The sequence below is a fragment of the Lolium rigidum genome, chromosome 4 (assembly GCF_022539505.1).
Source record: "Lolium rigidum isolate FL_2022 chromosome 4, APGP_CSIRO_Lrig_0.1, whole genome shotgun sequence".
NCBI classification, from domain to species: domain Eukaryota; kingdom Viridiplantae; phylum Streptophyta; class Magnoliopsida; order Poales; family Poaceae; genus Lolium; species Lolium rigidum.
The window spans coordinates 128366149-128382690 of NC_061511.1; the positions used below are offsets into that span (position 1 = coordinate 128366149).

Sequence of the window (16542 nt, forward strand, 5' to 3'; positions counted from 1 at the left end):
GATCTCATTGCATTTTCGGCGACCAAGATGATAGACATGTGCATTTTGGCACGAAAGTAGGTATACTTGGCTTGTCGGGGTGTCATGCCATTTTCCCTTCGAGAGTACCTACACGCGTACCGTATTTTTATTGAAAGTACCAACAGATTTAAAGGATGCTAGCAACTATACTTTGCGAACCGAGGGCACGTTTGGTAGCCAGCATCCAATTTGGAGATGCCTGCACCAGTAAGATGGAACACATTACGCGTTCCAGACGAGCTCCGGTCAAAAACACACTTCGTTTGATTGCTGGGTTGCATCAATTGATACCAAGTGCCACTTTGTTTGGTTGGTCACGTACTTTTCCTAGCCTCACCTATATTATAGTATTATGGTTGTTACAAACGCGACAAGCAAATAACGAAGAACGATAAAAGAAAACGCAGTGGAGACACAAGATTTAACGTCGAAAACCCCTTCCAACACAGAATGAGAAAAACCACGGGCGCCAACCAGCAAACACAATATCGGGAGTGTTTACAAATGCCGGTGGTTATCTTATAATCTGATAAATCATAGCCGGTAGCTTACAAGATGTATATATAGCCGGTAACATCGATCCGTATCGCGGGGCGACGGGTCTCGCTCCGCTCGTCAGAAGTTAGCCTCCTTTTAGAATGAATTTGGATCACAATACAACAAACTCCACCATGAGAAAAATTTCATCTTGTAGCATGAACTTCAACAATCTCCTGAACAACAAAGAAAACACTTGCTAGCGCAAATAGCCACTTGGGCTAAACATATACGAACTAAGCTTTAGCAAAGCTCAAACTTGAAAACAGGAACTGACGTTATCATCATATCAGTAGGATTATCATGAGTACATATCTTACATACCTTCAGTTTACCTTGTGCAACAATGTCGTGAACATAATGGTACTTGATATCAATGTGCTTTGTCCTCTCATGAAACATTTGATTTTTAGTAAGGTATATTGCACTTTGACTATCACAAAAAAAGTTAATGCAAGAATCATCTCCACAAAGCTCAGCATACAAACCTTTCAACCAAATAGATTTTTTGCAAGCTTCAGCAATTTCCATATATTCTACTTCGATTGTAGACTGGGCAACAAATCACAGCACATCCACCAACAGTGAGCACATAACCTGTGAGAGATCTTCTCTTATCCAAGTCGGCAGCAAAATCTGAATCCACATAGCCCGCGAGTCCCTCACAAGTCTTGCCAAACTTCAAGCAATTAAGCTTTAGATGTACCACGAAGGTACCTGAAAATCCACTGAATAGTTTTCCATTGTTCTTTACCAGGATTAGCCATGTATCGACTGACCAAACTCATAGCATATGATAAATCAGGGCGAGAACAAACCATGGCATACATCAAGTAACCAACATCACTAGAATATGGAACTCGAGACATGTACTCAATATCTCCATCGGTACTAGGACATTGCAATGCCGACAATTTGAAGTGAGGAGCAATTGATGTACTAACAGACTTTTGCATCATGCATATTAAAACGATGAAGAATTTTCTGAATGTAATTTCGCTGACTAAGAAATAACACACTACATTTTATGTCTCTTGTAATTTCCATACCTAATATTTTCTTAGCAGCATCAAGATCCTTAATCTCAAACTCACTACTTAATTTTGACTTTAAAGTAGTGATCTCTTTCTTGCTCTTGGCAGGAATCAACATATCATCAACATATAACAACAAGTATATTGGTGATCCATTAACAAACTTGATATAAACACAACTATCATACGGAGGTCCGGAAATACTTTTGTACACCCAAGCATGAGTGTGGATGTTTCAGTCACCGTCTATTTATTTATCGAGATTCGTGCCCACCATGGTAGATGAAAAGATTCTTTTCTCTCTCATCTTTTTATCCGAATCTCAAAGCACAATGGACGGTGACGGAAACACCCACACCCATGCGTGGGTCTACAAATCCACTCTCTACGGAGGTCACTTAAACTCATGTGCAAGCATAAAAGAATCAAACCTTTTATATCACTGTCTTGGAGACACTTTTAGACCATAAAGGGACCTCTTCAACTTGCAAACAAGATCCTCCTTACCAGACGCAACAAAACCTTCAGGTTGGTCCATGTATATCTTCTCCCCGAGCTCACCATGCAGAAAAGGTGTCTTACATCTAGCTGCTCAAGCTCAAGATCATGCATAGGCACAAACCGGAGAGAATACATCATTATAATCAATATCTGGAATTTGGCTGAAACCTTTTGCTACTAACCTTGCCTTAAACTTGGGGGCTCATTATGAGACAAACCTTCCTTTCTTTTAAATATCCACTTACAGCGGACAACCTTGTTTTGTTTAGTCAAGCGCACAACATCACATGTCATTTTTGTCAAGCGATTGCATCTCCTATTGCATAACAGAAATCCACTTCACGTGGTCAACGGATGAAACGGCCTCAACATATGTAGCAGGTTTAGAATCAGTGCTCCACCGGTTCAGCACAACTCAAAGCACAATGAACAAGGTTACACTCTTCAATTAAACGAGGACGTGGACCTTTATTACACATTGGTCTATCAGCAGCAATGGTACTATTTGTTTGCTGCAAAACAAGTGGTGAGTGATGAACAACAGTGTTCTCATTCTCGGCAACATCATTTTCTTTCTCATCCACGTGCTCCACCTGCACGCTAATCCTCTGTTGCTCATCATCAGAAACATCAGAAAAATCAATATCATCAGAAACATATGTAGATGAACTCTTATAAAATATAACAACCTCATTAAAGATAACATTCCTACTATGTAAAACCTTCGTAGTTTCAGGATTACATAACTTATATGCCTTACCTCCTGAACCATAACCAAGAAACACACAATTAACAGCCCTATGCTCTAGCTTTCCATTACCAACATGAGCATAAGTAGTGCAACCGAAAACTTTCAACTGTGAACCAAGCCTACCGGCGTCGGGCCTCGCTCCGCTCGTCAGAAGTTAGCCTCCCTTTAGAATGAATTTGGATCACGATACAACAATTGTGACCTTATCTCACCCATCACAAGCATTAGCTCGTAGCCAGACACCACCATGGCACCATTGTTCACAAGCTTTGGCACGTCGGCGATCACGAAGCCAGACACCACCATGGCACCGCCGGTCACGCCGGTCACAAGCATCATGTTGACGACCACGAAGACGAAGACCACCATGACACCGTGATGAGCGTAGATTGCACACCATTGGGGAACCCCAAGAGGAAGGTATGATGAGCACAATAGCAAGTTTTCCCTCAGTAAGAAACCAAGGTTTAATCGACCAGTAGGAGAAAGGCGTGACTTCTGAAGGTGTTGCTAGCTGAATAGTGGCAGAACGCACTACCCGCGTCAGCAACAACGTGGAACCTGCACACAACATAACCAAAATACTTTGCCCCAACTTACAGTGAGGTTGTCAATCTCACCGATTTTGCTGAACACAAAGGATTAAACATATCGAGTGGAAAGAGATGTTTGCAGTAATTAAAGAGAACAGTGCTTGCGGAAAGTAAACAGAACAGGATTGCAGTGTTTAAATTTATCAGTGTAAAATAAAGGACCGGGGTCCACAGTTCACTAGAGGTGTCTCTCCATAAAGATAAATAACATGCTAGGTGAACAAATTACAGCTGGGCAATTGACAGAATAAAGACCATACATGACAAGATGATTACTATGAGATTCATTTGGGCATTACAATATAATACATAAACCGTAATCCAACTGCGTCTATGACTAATAATCCACCTTCTGCTTATCGTCCGAACCCCTTCCAGTATTAAGTTGCAAGCAACAGATTGTCGCATTAAGCAATGTGTGTAAAGTAAACAATAGAATTTCCCTTGGATAAAACATTGTTGTTTTCTCCCTAGTAGCAACAAAACATCAAAAATCTTAGAAGTTATTGTCACTCTTCCAGAAAACTAGAGGCATGAACCTACTATCGAGCATAAATACCCCCTCTTGGAGTCACAAGCATTTACTTGGCCAGAGTATCTACTAGCAACGGAGAGCATGAAAGATCACAAATAACATATGCCAAGAATATATAATCCATCTCAACATAGTATTCAATATTCATCGGATCCCAGCAAACACAACATGTAGCATTACATAAGGATGATCTTGATCATGTTAGACACCTCACAATATCTAAACATGAGGCACAAATTGGAGAAGACAACCATCTAGCTACTGATATGGACCCATAGTCCAGGGATGAACTACTCACTCATCACTTCGGAGGTGGGCATGGCGATGTAGATGCCTCTGGTGATGATCTCCCCCTACGGAAGGGTGCCAGGAAGAGCTTCAGAATCCTCCCGAGCTAGGGTTTGTGATGGCGGCCGTGATGGAACTTTTCTTGGATGGAGGCTCGGATGTTTAGGTTTTTCCCGAGATCGTGAATAAATAGGCAGAAGGGCGAGGTCGGTGGAGCCCTGGGGGGCCCACACCACCCCTTGGCGCGGGCCCAGCCCTGGCCGCGCCAAGGCATGGCGTGGCCGCCCTATGGCTCCTCTTCGATCCCCCTCTGGACTCTGTCTTCGTTACGGAAAAATATTGACTTCGGCTTTTGTTTTGTCCAATTCCGAAAATATTTCCTCTACAACTTATCTGAAATACAAAACAACAGAAAACAGGGAACTGACACTGTGGCATCTTGTTCATAGGTTAGTGCCGGAAAATGTATAAAAATGCAACGAAGTATGAGGAAAACATATATATATTAGCGTAAAACAAGCATGTAGCATCAAAAATTATAGATATGTTTGAGACGTATCAAGCATCCCCAAGCTTAACTCTTGCTCGTACTCGAGTAGGTAAGTGATACAAAATAATTTTTGAGGTGACATGAAGCCAACACAATCTTGATCAAGTTATTTTAAAGCATTGTAAGCTGGGATCAAAGTACTCTAAACATAGGCATGATAGATATAATTCTAACAATAGAACTTAGCAATTATGTTACAACACGAGAAGTAACTCAAACAATGGATCATGAATAATAGTGCATTGAAAGCAACTGTTTGTTTATGAGCATAGAGAAAACATAGCAAAGTGGTACTCAACATGTCCTTTATGAAGTAGCAAAACATAAATGCTAGGACACCTTTAAAGTTCAGAGGGTGACTATATACAAGTAATTTAATAACAAGCAATATTCATAATCATGAATCAATCAATAATAATTTTAGGACTATGCACATTATACTAAGAATGACAACTATGCTCTCTTAATTAGTGCATAAAGCAGAAGATGAAGACTCAACATAAAAGTAAAAGAAAGACTCTTTGCAGAGTAAGCAAGATTAACAAGTTTTATAAACCTTCCAAAAAGTATGGTACTTATTAGCTTTGAGATCTCATTGCCCCTATCATAAGCAGCTTGAGTGGTTAAAGTTAATGTGAGGGAAAATATGAGTTATATGCTTGACAAATCACAAGTTGAAAATCTCGTGCCCCTTGAATACGAGTAGCTAAACCTCATGCTACTCAACTTAGGTCCCAAATAAGTTCTTATCATTGTAAGTATACATCATCGAGAACACCAACGGGGTACCTCTTGCCCCATGATATGGAAGTACTCCTGCCTAGGAGCAATCCCAAAATGATAAGACAAACAGACAATGAGCATCTCAGCAATCCTTTTATTTACTATGGGCATAGCTTTTTATTGAAGATGCTTCATAGAATGCTCACTATGGTTCACTGTAAATTTCCACCATGAATGATGCATGGCTTAAATTAGCTGCCCAGGCGTTTCTCTAAGATATATACAAACTCCATGGACTTACAAATTTCCATTTTATTTCGCACCGCTAGACATACGTAAAGAAAAGAACATGACATCAACTAAATAGGAATAAGTGCAATGTTGAAAGCGTTCCCCATAAAAGCATGGTTGTGCTAACTCCCAACACGCAATTTTCAAACATATAAACTTCATAAGATAGTAACAATGATCAAGTTTATTAAGTCCAAGAAAGTAAATGTGTCATCAAGTTCGTGAGAGCTTTACTAACTAATTTTCTCATGACAAAATTTAATTTAGAAGATAAATAAAAGCATGATGAATATATTTGGAATAGCAATAAAGCTAGTAGGTAGATATGGTGGACATAATTGGAAAACTTTGGTTTTTGGTGGTTGAATGCACGAGTAGAGTTCATACTCAGTACAAGCAAAGGCTAGCAAAAGACTAGGAGCGACCAACTAAGAGAGAAATAATGGCCATAATCATGCATAGCGACAAAACATTATCAATCAAAGCATAAAGCGATATTAAAAGTTAAAAACGAAATGATCATAGAGGCTTTAGTTGACTGGTTATAGTCATAACGTGGTATAAGCATATGCCAAGTGAAAGGACACGGATGCCGCATAGAGGGGGTGAATAGGAGGTTTAAAACTTTTACGAATATGGCTTAACTAATGCAGAATAAAACTAGCGTTTAATTTGTCAAGCACAAAACCTATATAATTAGGGTTCACCTATGTACACCAACAACTTATGCTAAGCAATTCAAGCAACTATGTGATATCAAAATATATAACTTCAAGCACGAAGGCTATCACAAAGTAAAGTGCATAAGTAAAGAGCTCGGGTATAGGAATAACCGAAGTGACGCGGAGACAACGATGTATACCAAAGTTCACACTCTTGCGAGTGGTACTCTCCATTGGAGCGGTCTGGATGACAAGTCACTCCAAACGCACGAGGGCCACCGTATTCTCCTCGAGAATTCCCACCAAAAGGGATGTCCTCGATCCACTATGGAACCTTAGGGTGGTCACCGAATCCGCACAAAGCTTGGAGTTATCTCCACAACTTAATTGGAGGCTCCCAATAAATCGCCACAAAGGCCTTGCCCTTGAAGAATCTCCACAACTTAATTGGAGTTCCCAAGAACACCACAAAGACCACAAAGACCACTAAGCCGTATAGGGTCCAAAGACCCAAGAGGAACAAGCTCCGGGAACAAGCTCCCAAAGTGAATATCTCACGAACTTTCACCTCCACGTATCACCGCGGACAAGTCAAACCGATGCACCAAATGAAATGGCTAGAACACCACAAAGATGCTCAAGTCCTTCTCTCTGAAATTCCAACAAAGCTACAAAAGCTATTGGGGGAATAAGAGAGGAAGAACAAATAGGAGGAGGAACACCAAATTTCTCCAAGATCTAGATCTGGATTTCCCTCACAAAGAGAGGAATTTGTTTGGTCAAGATGTAGATCTTGATCTCCTCCATCTTTTCCTCAAATATGAGCAAGAATCATGGAGGGATTAGAGAGAGATGAAGCTTCTCAAGGTCAACAATGGAGTAGAGAGAGAGTAGAAGAAGCAACTAACTCAATAGGGAAGAAGGAGATTATATATGGCCTCTAAAATGGACTCTAACCGTTGAAAACGCACACCAAAACACCACCCAGCTGGACCTTCGGGGTTTGGCCAGACCAATCTGGCCGGCCGGACTCGTCCGGCCAAATCCGGACCATTCTGGGCACAATTTTCGTGCACCCTGAACCCTGGCCGGACTAAGGCTGGCCCGTGCCCGGACTAGTCCGGCCGGCAGCACACCCCACACCGAAAACATCGTCATTTTCACATCCGGACTCCAAATTTGATGATTTTGGGTTCGTTAGAATCACAAAAAAAGCTCTACAAGATCATGCAGGGAAACATCATAGTCCAACCACGGAGTATAATATAAAATAGGAAAATATTTAACCTATCTATAAGAGCCAAATCGATCACACCTCCAATAGGTAAAATGCAACAATTTGAGTTAGGAAACTCGGATTTAGGTGAAACCAATTTGTTGAAAATATGGTGACAAGAGCTACACCACTAAGAGATAAAATCTTAAGAAAAAGTGGGATACATTTTTTCATGAATTTAGAGGTGAAACCTCTCAATACGAAAAACCGGGAAAAACTCCAATATCAAAAACACAACAAGTATTCCATGTGGAATCCGTTTTCGATGAACTAGAGCTTGTCATGAGAATAAGCACAAGCTCTAAAACACCATATGAATAAGATCCAAATAACAACCAAGAAATATGATGCAAGGATGCAAAGATTTGACCTCTCTTTGAATGATACGACCGAGTTACTCACTCGAGAGCCCCTTGATAGTGCGGCAACTAACCTATACCCCGGTCTCCCAACTAAACCATGAGACCGCTAAGAAAAAAACCCTATCAAGACCAAACCATAACATTGCACATTCCACTTGAGCTTGATGATGACGATCTTGACCGCAACAAGATGAAACGCCATTCTTGATTGTGCTTGCTTGATGAAGATGAGGTCTTGCGGATTGCTCCCCCATACTCCACTATGGATGAGCTTATTTTTTGGTGCAATTTTACATATCCATGAACACATATGAATGACAAACTAGTGTGAGAAGGTCTTAGGAAAAGCTAAAACACTAAAAGAAAGAAAAAGCAGAAAAACTTACACAACGTCAGTCCTATTAAAAACTAGGTGGTGATAGTCCATTTAAAGTAAGGTAGAAAACGGAAAACCAAAACTGATCATGGGTGCATATGCACCTGATATGTATAAAACATATTTCAAAAAGTAAAAAAATTTAGGAAAAAAATTTAGCATGTAGAGGGACATGTTCTATGTGTACACATAAAGTTTCACGTAAAACCAACAATTTTTGTACCATGTGTAAAAAAGACAAATAATGCCTCGAGAAATAGACTATTTTAACACCAAAAATTTGTCTTTTTAGTACAGGGCACAAAACATATCGGTTTTTGCTGAAACAACTTTGTGAACATGTAACATGTCAAGGTATACACGAGGCATTTTTATTTTTATTTTTTTAACATTTGGAAATATGTTTAATATGCATTTCAAATAAAGGGTGCATATGCACCCGGGTGCAGAAACACCCTGTCCGGTAGAAAAATCCTTTTGATTTGCTACCGACTATAGAGATTGAGATGACATGCTCCACCAAAGTAAGTTATGCAAAAAACACTAGCTACTATGAATTTGTTCATAGATGGACACCTCAATTCAGCAAACTTATTAATCTTATGGTATTTAGTACATTCTTTTTCCGGTAAAAACACCAAGAACAAAACAATCGCCCGCCGAATGTAACATCGCCGTCCACTAAAAGGATAGTAATCCACTTCAACAAGACAGAAAGGGTATATTAGTTTTACGGAATTGCCAAGTTTCAGCTAGCTGAGACGTAGCACGCCCTCCAACGTTGAATTTTATTTCTGCTTGAAGATTTGTATTTGTTGCTGTTTGCATTTTATTTAGACACGTATTAAAACACGCTGATGTAACAATCGACTGAGCGTTAGAGATACCTCAGTTTTATCAGAGAGATTCTAACGTGCATGCCTAAGCAAAGTGTGTACATAATTATGCTATGTGGGGGAAAAGTAAGGTAGTAGAGTATATATACATTCCCGGACCTACCCCACGTTGCCGTGTTGGCTTGTTTGCGTCTTCAACATTAATTGTGATATATCTGCAGTTGTGCTTCGTTTCTCCTCCTAAGAGCAAGTACAATAGAGTCCAGTCAGCTGACTATAAGATATTAAATAATATATTTTAGATAAGTTGAAGGAGAGAGAAGAGGAGAGAGAAGTGAGGTGGGCTACTATGCAATAGCCAGCTCTTGCACGTGCTCCTAGCCACCTTGTGAGAGTGAAAGGTGGACCATATATTAGTAAAGTACTACATTCTTATAGCCAACTATTGTACATGTTAGCTATATAATGACTACAAATGATATGACATTTTGTTATAGCCAACAGTTGGCTATACTATTGGAATTGCTCTAACCCTTCTCGGCGTACTTTTCAGTTTCGCTTAATTGCATACCACATGTTATCCTCCTCCTCCTACCAGCTGGATGACACATGGAAGATTTTCCTCATGAACGCCGGCAATCCAGCTTGCTTTGCTTACTTCTTGCGCGGCACATCGGGAGCACTTAAAAGTCACCTAGCTGCATTTCTACATCGATCTCGATCGTCTCTCACTATGATCCATCTTCTCTGCTATATATAGCACATTCTAGCTAAGTCAGTATTCAGAGTTTCAGACCAGTATAGGCTAACAAGGAAAAGGTAAACAATTAGAAACCTTCAATGGCGAGGCCGACCTCCCTCCTCCTAGTTCTGGCCGCCGTTCTCTCCGTCCTCGTCTGCCAGGCCGCTGCAGCGGAGAAGACCGGCCAGATCACCGTCTTCTGGGGCCGGCACAAGGACGAGGGCACTCTCGGAGACGCCTGCAACTTCAGCCGCATCTACACCACGGTCAACATGGCCTTCCTCAACGTGTACGGCCACGGCAAGTACCACCTGGACCTCTCTGGCCACCGGCTCGACGGCGTGGGCGGTGACATCAGGCACTGCCAGTCCCTGGGCATCCCGGTCTTCCTCTCCATCGGCGGCTTCGGCGGAGATTACGGGCTTCCGACCAGCCAGTCCGCGGTCGACCTCGCCGACCACCTCTGGTACTCGTACCTGGGCGGCAGCCGCGAGGGCGTACCCCGGCCCTTCGGCGACGCGCAGCTCGACGGCATCGACTTCTTCCTCGAAGGTGGCGGCGTCGGGGAGCGTTACGACGTGCTGGCCAGGGAGCTGGCCAAGCACGGCCAGCCGCTGAGGCTGACGGCGACGCCGCGGCGCGCGTTCCCGGACGGCCGCGCGTTCGTGGAGCGGACGCTCGCGACGGGGGTCTTCGAGCGCATCCACGTAAGGTTCTACGACTACCCGAACTGCACGGCATGGATCGAGGACGCGTGGGTCCGGTGGACGGCGGCGTACCCGACGAGCAAGGTGTTCCTCGGCCTGACGGCGTCGGAGAAGGACTCGTGCTACCTGGAGCGCAAGGCGGTGTTCGAGATCGTGATGCCGATCGTGCAGAAGGCGGACAACTACGGCGGCGTCATGCTCTGGGACCGCTACAGCGACGAGCAGAACTTCAACCAGTACAGCAGCTATGTCAAGAACTGGGTTTGAGCGAGCTCGGCATCTCTCTACTAGGCCATCACCCTGACTCTGCCGTAGTGTCGCGTGTTTGATGCTGTGTACTCCGCTCCTCTGCTTTCGCGTGTGTTGTTAATCGTGAGTAACCTGCTACGAGTCATCACTGCGGCGTGCATGCAAGAATACAGTTTCTGGTGTCTGGTTTGATTATCCTGATATCTTCCTCCTCGTGGTCTCGTGGAACTGCTTAATTAGGTTCTGGAATGTATGTCACCGATGCGTGCGATTAACTTTTCCAAATATGCTGCACTATCAGTTGACCGAGAATTTGCTATGTTTTAGAGCATCTCCAGCCGCATCCCAAACTGCGCTGGATCGAGCGTTTGAGGGACGTGTTTTGTTCGTCGCGTTTGGTGGACGTCGCTCTCCAACATAATTTCAGAAATTTAGAATTTATTCAAACTTGCTATATATTATATAGATTCGAACGAAATTCGATTAAATTTAAACTAAACCCTAATCTAGAAGTACTTGCGGCGGCCAGAGGCGTCGTAGTACTGGTGGAAGTTGTACATGTCGTCGGTGACAACCTCTTGCTTTACACGCTCGTCGGGCTCGTTGACGGGCTCGTCCTTCACCAGGCCGCTTTGGCCTAGCCTCGCCGTCGTCGGTGAGGTCCACGGCTTGTCGGTGTCGCGGATGGACATGGCGATCGCCCTGTCGAGGTCGCCCCTCCAGGCGTCCTTATCGTTCAGCGACGCCGCGAACGCCGCGTGCAGCCCTGGGCAGTCCTCGGGGTCGTCGCTGCTCGCGATGACTCACTTCTGCTGCTCGTACTCCGCCAGCAGCGCCGCCTTCCCGGCTGCCTCGTCGTCCTGCTCCTCCTTCACGTCCGGCTTCGGGATGAGGAGGGCGCTCTTATAATGTACAGCGGCGGCACGCGAAGCGGCAGCGGGTCGCCGGCGCGGACGGCCATGGGGCCATGCACGACGAGACGCGTCCCTGCGCCGCCTGGGAAATATGGGACGCCATTAACGTCGCTTGACCAAAGGTAGGCGACGGGGTTTTAGGCTCCTGACCCGCTGACACGTCGGGCCCGCGCCTCCCCGCCTCGCATTTCGTTGTGTCCTGCGTGCCCGTAGCGTGTCCTGTGTAGCAGGGACGAACTCGGGGAGCCGGACACCGTATCGGGCCGCGCCGGACAAACAGAGGCTTGGGGGCATGCGGCTGGGAACGTTTTTTCGTCCGACGCGCCCCAATTCTCTTTGGGGGACGCTTTGAGGGACGCGACTGGAGATGCTCTTAGACCAACTCTAGCAAACCCCCATGCCGTGGGGCATCACGAATTTTCTGGTTTAGACCCAAAAAAACGTCCCAAACAGACCTCACGGCCTGGCCTGCATTGTGAAATCGGAGGCAATAATACCCCAGCGTGGCCCGTCAAAACGGTATAAAAGCGGGATTAGGGTAGACGATGTAGCACCACCCCATTTCATTTTCCTCTCCCTCCCACCGCCGCTGGACCTCCGCGTCGATTCCCGGCGACTCCGGCGGAGGAAACCAAATCGCCGCCACAAGTAGCTGCCCCATCGCCTCCTCTACCTCGTCCGGAGATACCCGCAAGTGTAGGGGATCACTGAAATCTTTGTTGGGAAATGATAACCCAAATTTATAGTTCAACATGATGTGAGATAAAGAATGCCAATAAAATTTTAGCAATTAAGTCGTCACTCTCAACCGTACCTATGTATCAATATTCACAAAAGCAAAGGTTGTGAAGTGCAACAATTTGCAACAAAGCAGTAACAATTAAAAGAAAAAAGTGGTCGATAATTTCAAATATCACCGGAAAGTTTATAGTTGAAACTTTACGTAATTGAAAGCGCAGGAATGAGGTGATAAATGGACGTTGCATGGGTGATATCATGCATACAATAATGACAATAATGCAACAATACCTTGCTTTAACTTAGTTGCATGGATGCCTTGCCAAACTATTCGATGGCGGCGATGATCCTCCCACCTCTCGTCGTCAAAACCCCATCCGCCCTCTGTCGAACGATCCTGTGGGATGCCAACAAAAGTCTCTCCCGTGCGCAATCCCTCGTGGCTTGGGGGGTCACAGCATGCCACCCCAAGACGGAAGGTGGCCTCGACATCAAAGCTACCCTTTTGAACCTACAATAACCAAATGCTGGTTTTTAAAACCCCAAAGTAGAATGTGCTACATGGAAACATGACGGTAACATGAAGTGTTACATACTTCGATGACGAGAAGTCACTTTCTTTGAGGTGCTGAATTCTAAAAGCAGAAATCCATAGAAGGACCAAAAGGAAATGCTTACACAACATCAGATCCAAAATTTATTCCTTAAGCAAACATATGAGCCTCTTCCACTACATAATGTTCAGAGATTTGTTATCTTATACCTTCTTTTGCAGTAGCTGGTCCTTAGTAGCCACCGGAATACTCTTGAAACTGTAAACACAAGTTCAGCCACGGCTTGGCATCGAAGTGTAAATTTAACAAATGAATAAGCCAATACATCCAAAGTGTACCTATTGAACATCCAAAGTGTAAATTCAACAACTTCATCTCTTATGATGATTTTAAGTGTAAATTCAACGGATGAATAAACCAATACATCCAAAGTGTACCTATTAAACATCAGAGCTTCATCTCTTGATGATGATTTTAACAAACTTGCATCAAACTTGTTGAGCGCCCTACGACCAACTCTCATTTAGTAGTATACATTTCAGCTTCTATTAACCGCACCACTCCAATTTTGTGAAATTCATCATCTTGTCAATTTTTTTTAGTTGCAGCTTCATCTCACCGGTTACGCACAAATTTATGTTTTTGAAGGTCATAGCCGAAGTGTTGTGGTTCTGGTCTGTCTTTTTTTTTTTCTACAGAATTTTTTTTAGGAGACGGTCAGGATTTTGTAGACTAGGCTTTTCGTCTGGCAAGTGCTAATTAGACAGGGCCTGATCCCGACATCAGCCCATTTCGTTTTTCCAATGGCCCCAAATCAACCGAAACGAGTAAAGCAAAAGAGGCCCTTAAGGCCTTAATCATACGAAGCCCAGCAAAGGTTATATCGATCTCGTGCGCCTATCGTAACACGAACGGCTGAAATCCGCCGTCCAGCCCGAAACCCTAGCCCCCCACGCGAGGCCAGTCCCTTATAAGAAGTTCCCCTCTCCCATCGCCGCCAAACCCTACTCTCTAGTCCTCGCGCCGCCGCCTCCTGCACCACCAGCGCCCAGCCTTCGCCGCCGCCGGAGAAGAGGAGAGAGCAGCAGCAGCCGCCATGGGTCGCGTCCGCACCAAGACGGTGAAGAAGACCTCGAGGCAGGTCATCGAGAAGTACTACTCTCGCATGACCCTCGACTTCCACACCAACAAGAAGGTCCCGGAGGAGGTCTCCATCCTCCGGTCCAAGCGCCTCCGCAACAAGGTGGCCGGCTTCACCACCCACCTGATGCGCCGCATCCAGGCGCGGCCCCGTCCGCGGCATCTCCCTCAAGCTGCAGGAGGAGGAGCGCGAGCGCCGCATGGACTTCGTCCCGGAGAAGTCCGCCCTTGAGGTCGACGAGATCCGCGTCGACAAGGAGACCATGGAGATGCTCGCCTTCCTTGGCATGGGCGACCTCCCCGGAGTCGACTGTGCCCCCGAGGTCACCTCCTCCGCCCCCGCCTTCCGCCAGCCCTTCAACGGACCCCGCGGTGGCAACCGCGCCTAGGTTCCTCGTCACATCGTCGTCCTCTCATCGCAACAGAGTTGAGGTTGACTGGTTGAGGGCGGGCGAGGCCGGCGGGGCGGGCGACGGCGGGCGACGGCGGACGGCGGGCAGAGAAACAGAGTTGAGGTTGAGGACGGGCGAGGCGGGCGGGCGACGGCCGACGGCAGGCGAGGCCGGCGGGGCGGCGGGCGACGGTGGGGGGCGGGCGAGGCCGGCGGGCGACGGCGGTTGGGGGCTCAGCCGCTCGGGGCGTGGGGAATCGCAGGGTGCGAGTGCGATGCGCGTGACCTCGACGCCAGTATCCACGACTCCTCCAGGGTCCAGGCTAATCGGCCTTTTTTTCCATGGGGTATAATCTTGGCGGGCCGAATTTCTGGGTGGGCCACGGCCCCCCCGGCCCCCCCGCTGCGTCCGCCAATGCCCCCATCCCTTGTTGCATCACAAGTGTTTCAGGTTTAGAGCATCCCCACTCGTTGGCGCTCCCCATGCCCAAATCCGGCGAAATTTTCGTCCGGATTGGAGGAAGATTTGACGTGGGGAGTAGTAGTTTCCCAGCCGCGTGCCCAGGCGAAGTCGACGATGCGAATTTAAAAACGGAAACTTGACAAACTACGGCTAAAAACGGGTGAATATAGACTAAATTTAATGATATTTATTATATTACGGGCGGAGTTCATACATAGAGGCCGAATTCGACTATATTTCGAATTCGGCTAGGGGAATTCAAACGCTAATTTTAAAACACGGCGCTCTACATGCCGAAATGGCGGTAGAACACCGTGTAGTCGCCGCCGTCGTCGTCGGAGCCGTCGTCGTTGGCCTTCGGCTGCGCGGCACCGGCTGCTGCTGCCACGGCCGGCGTCTCCCCACCCGGGGATGGCTTGTACCGGTCGTCGTCGGAGGACTCGAGGTCGACGACGGGGACGGCGACGCCGGATGGAGGTGTCGCGAGACGGCGGTACCCGCGCGACATCGTCGTTGGCGGTTGGAGCGGCGCGGGCGGCGAGTTGGCGTGCGGCGGCCAAGTCCGGCGGCCGCCGGCTGGCTCGCTCCGCCTCCTCGCGCTCCCAGTCGCGCCTGGCCCAGTCCAGTGCGGCGTCGTCCGCGCGCTTCTCCTCCTCCATGTCATGCAGCGACCTGGCGATCGCCTCCGCGGCGAGCTGACCGGCGGTAGCCTTTAGTGCGCGCGGAAGAAGATGCGTGCGCGGAAGACGACGACATTAACTCGCCGCGTGGCCGGTGAATGCAGACCGGCGGCAGGCTTTTACAGCGCGCGGAAGACGATGCGATGAGGACGACGATCGGTTTCTCTCGCCGACAAGTTGGGGCCACCAGACGCGCGGGAAGTTTCCTCGCCGTTTCGCGCGCTTTCGTTTCGTCCGGAGTCCCCGAGCGCTCCCCGGGGGGCCGGGGATGGCGTGGGATCACCGGATGAATTTAGGCCCAAATCCGGACGAAAACGAGGAACCGGGGACGCAACTGAGCCGAATTACGCATTCCAGATGGAAAAAAGGCTCGCCGGGGGCCTCGTCGGGGGACGAGTGGAGATGCTCTTAGTCCCAGTCCTCACAGCCCGGCCCGCATCATGAAATCGGAGGAAGCAATACCGGGTACCACTAGATAAAGGTAAACCTTTGCAAAGGGAAAACTCAGTCCCGCCAAATGCACGAAGAGCTGACGCGTGTCCGTCGCTGCGACCGAGGCCGCGCTTCATACGCCGCGCGCTGTACGTGCTCCTCCCGCCCGCGTGAGTATGCGCACTGTAGGTATGTA

General features: G+C 46.7%; 1 protein-coding gene and 1 pseudogene across 1 annotated transcript; both read left to right on the forward strand.

Moving 5' to 3' along the window:
- Window positions 1–10176: 10176 nt before the first annotated feature.
- Window positions 10177–11052, forward strand: LOC124647496 (xylanase inhibitor protein 1-like). The gene has a single exon (XM_047187434.1). It carries the CDS (start codon window positions 10177–10179, stop codon window positions 11050–11052), a length of 876 nt encoding a protein of 291 aa, XP_047043390.1.
- A 3219-nt stretch (window positions 11053–14271) lies between these two features.
- LOC124650306 lies at window positions 14272–14769 on the forward strand (annotated as a pseudogene).
- Window positions 14770–16542: the final 1773 nt, after the last annotated feature.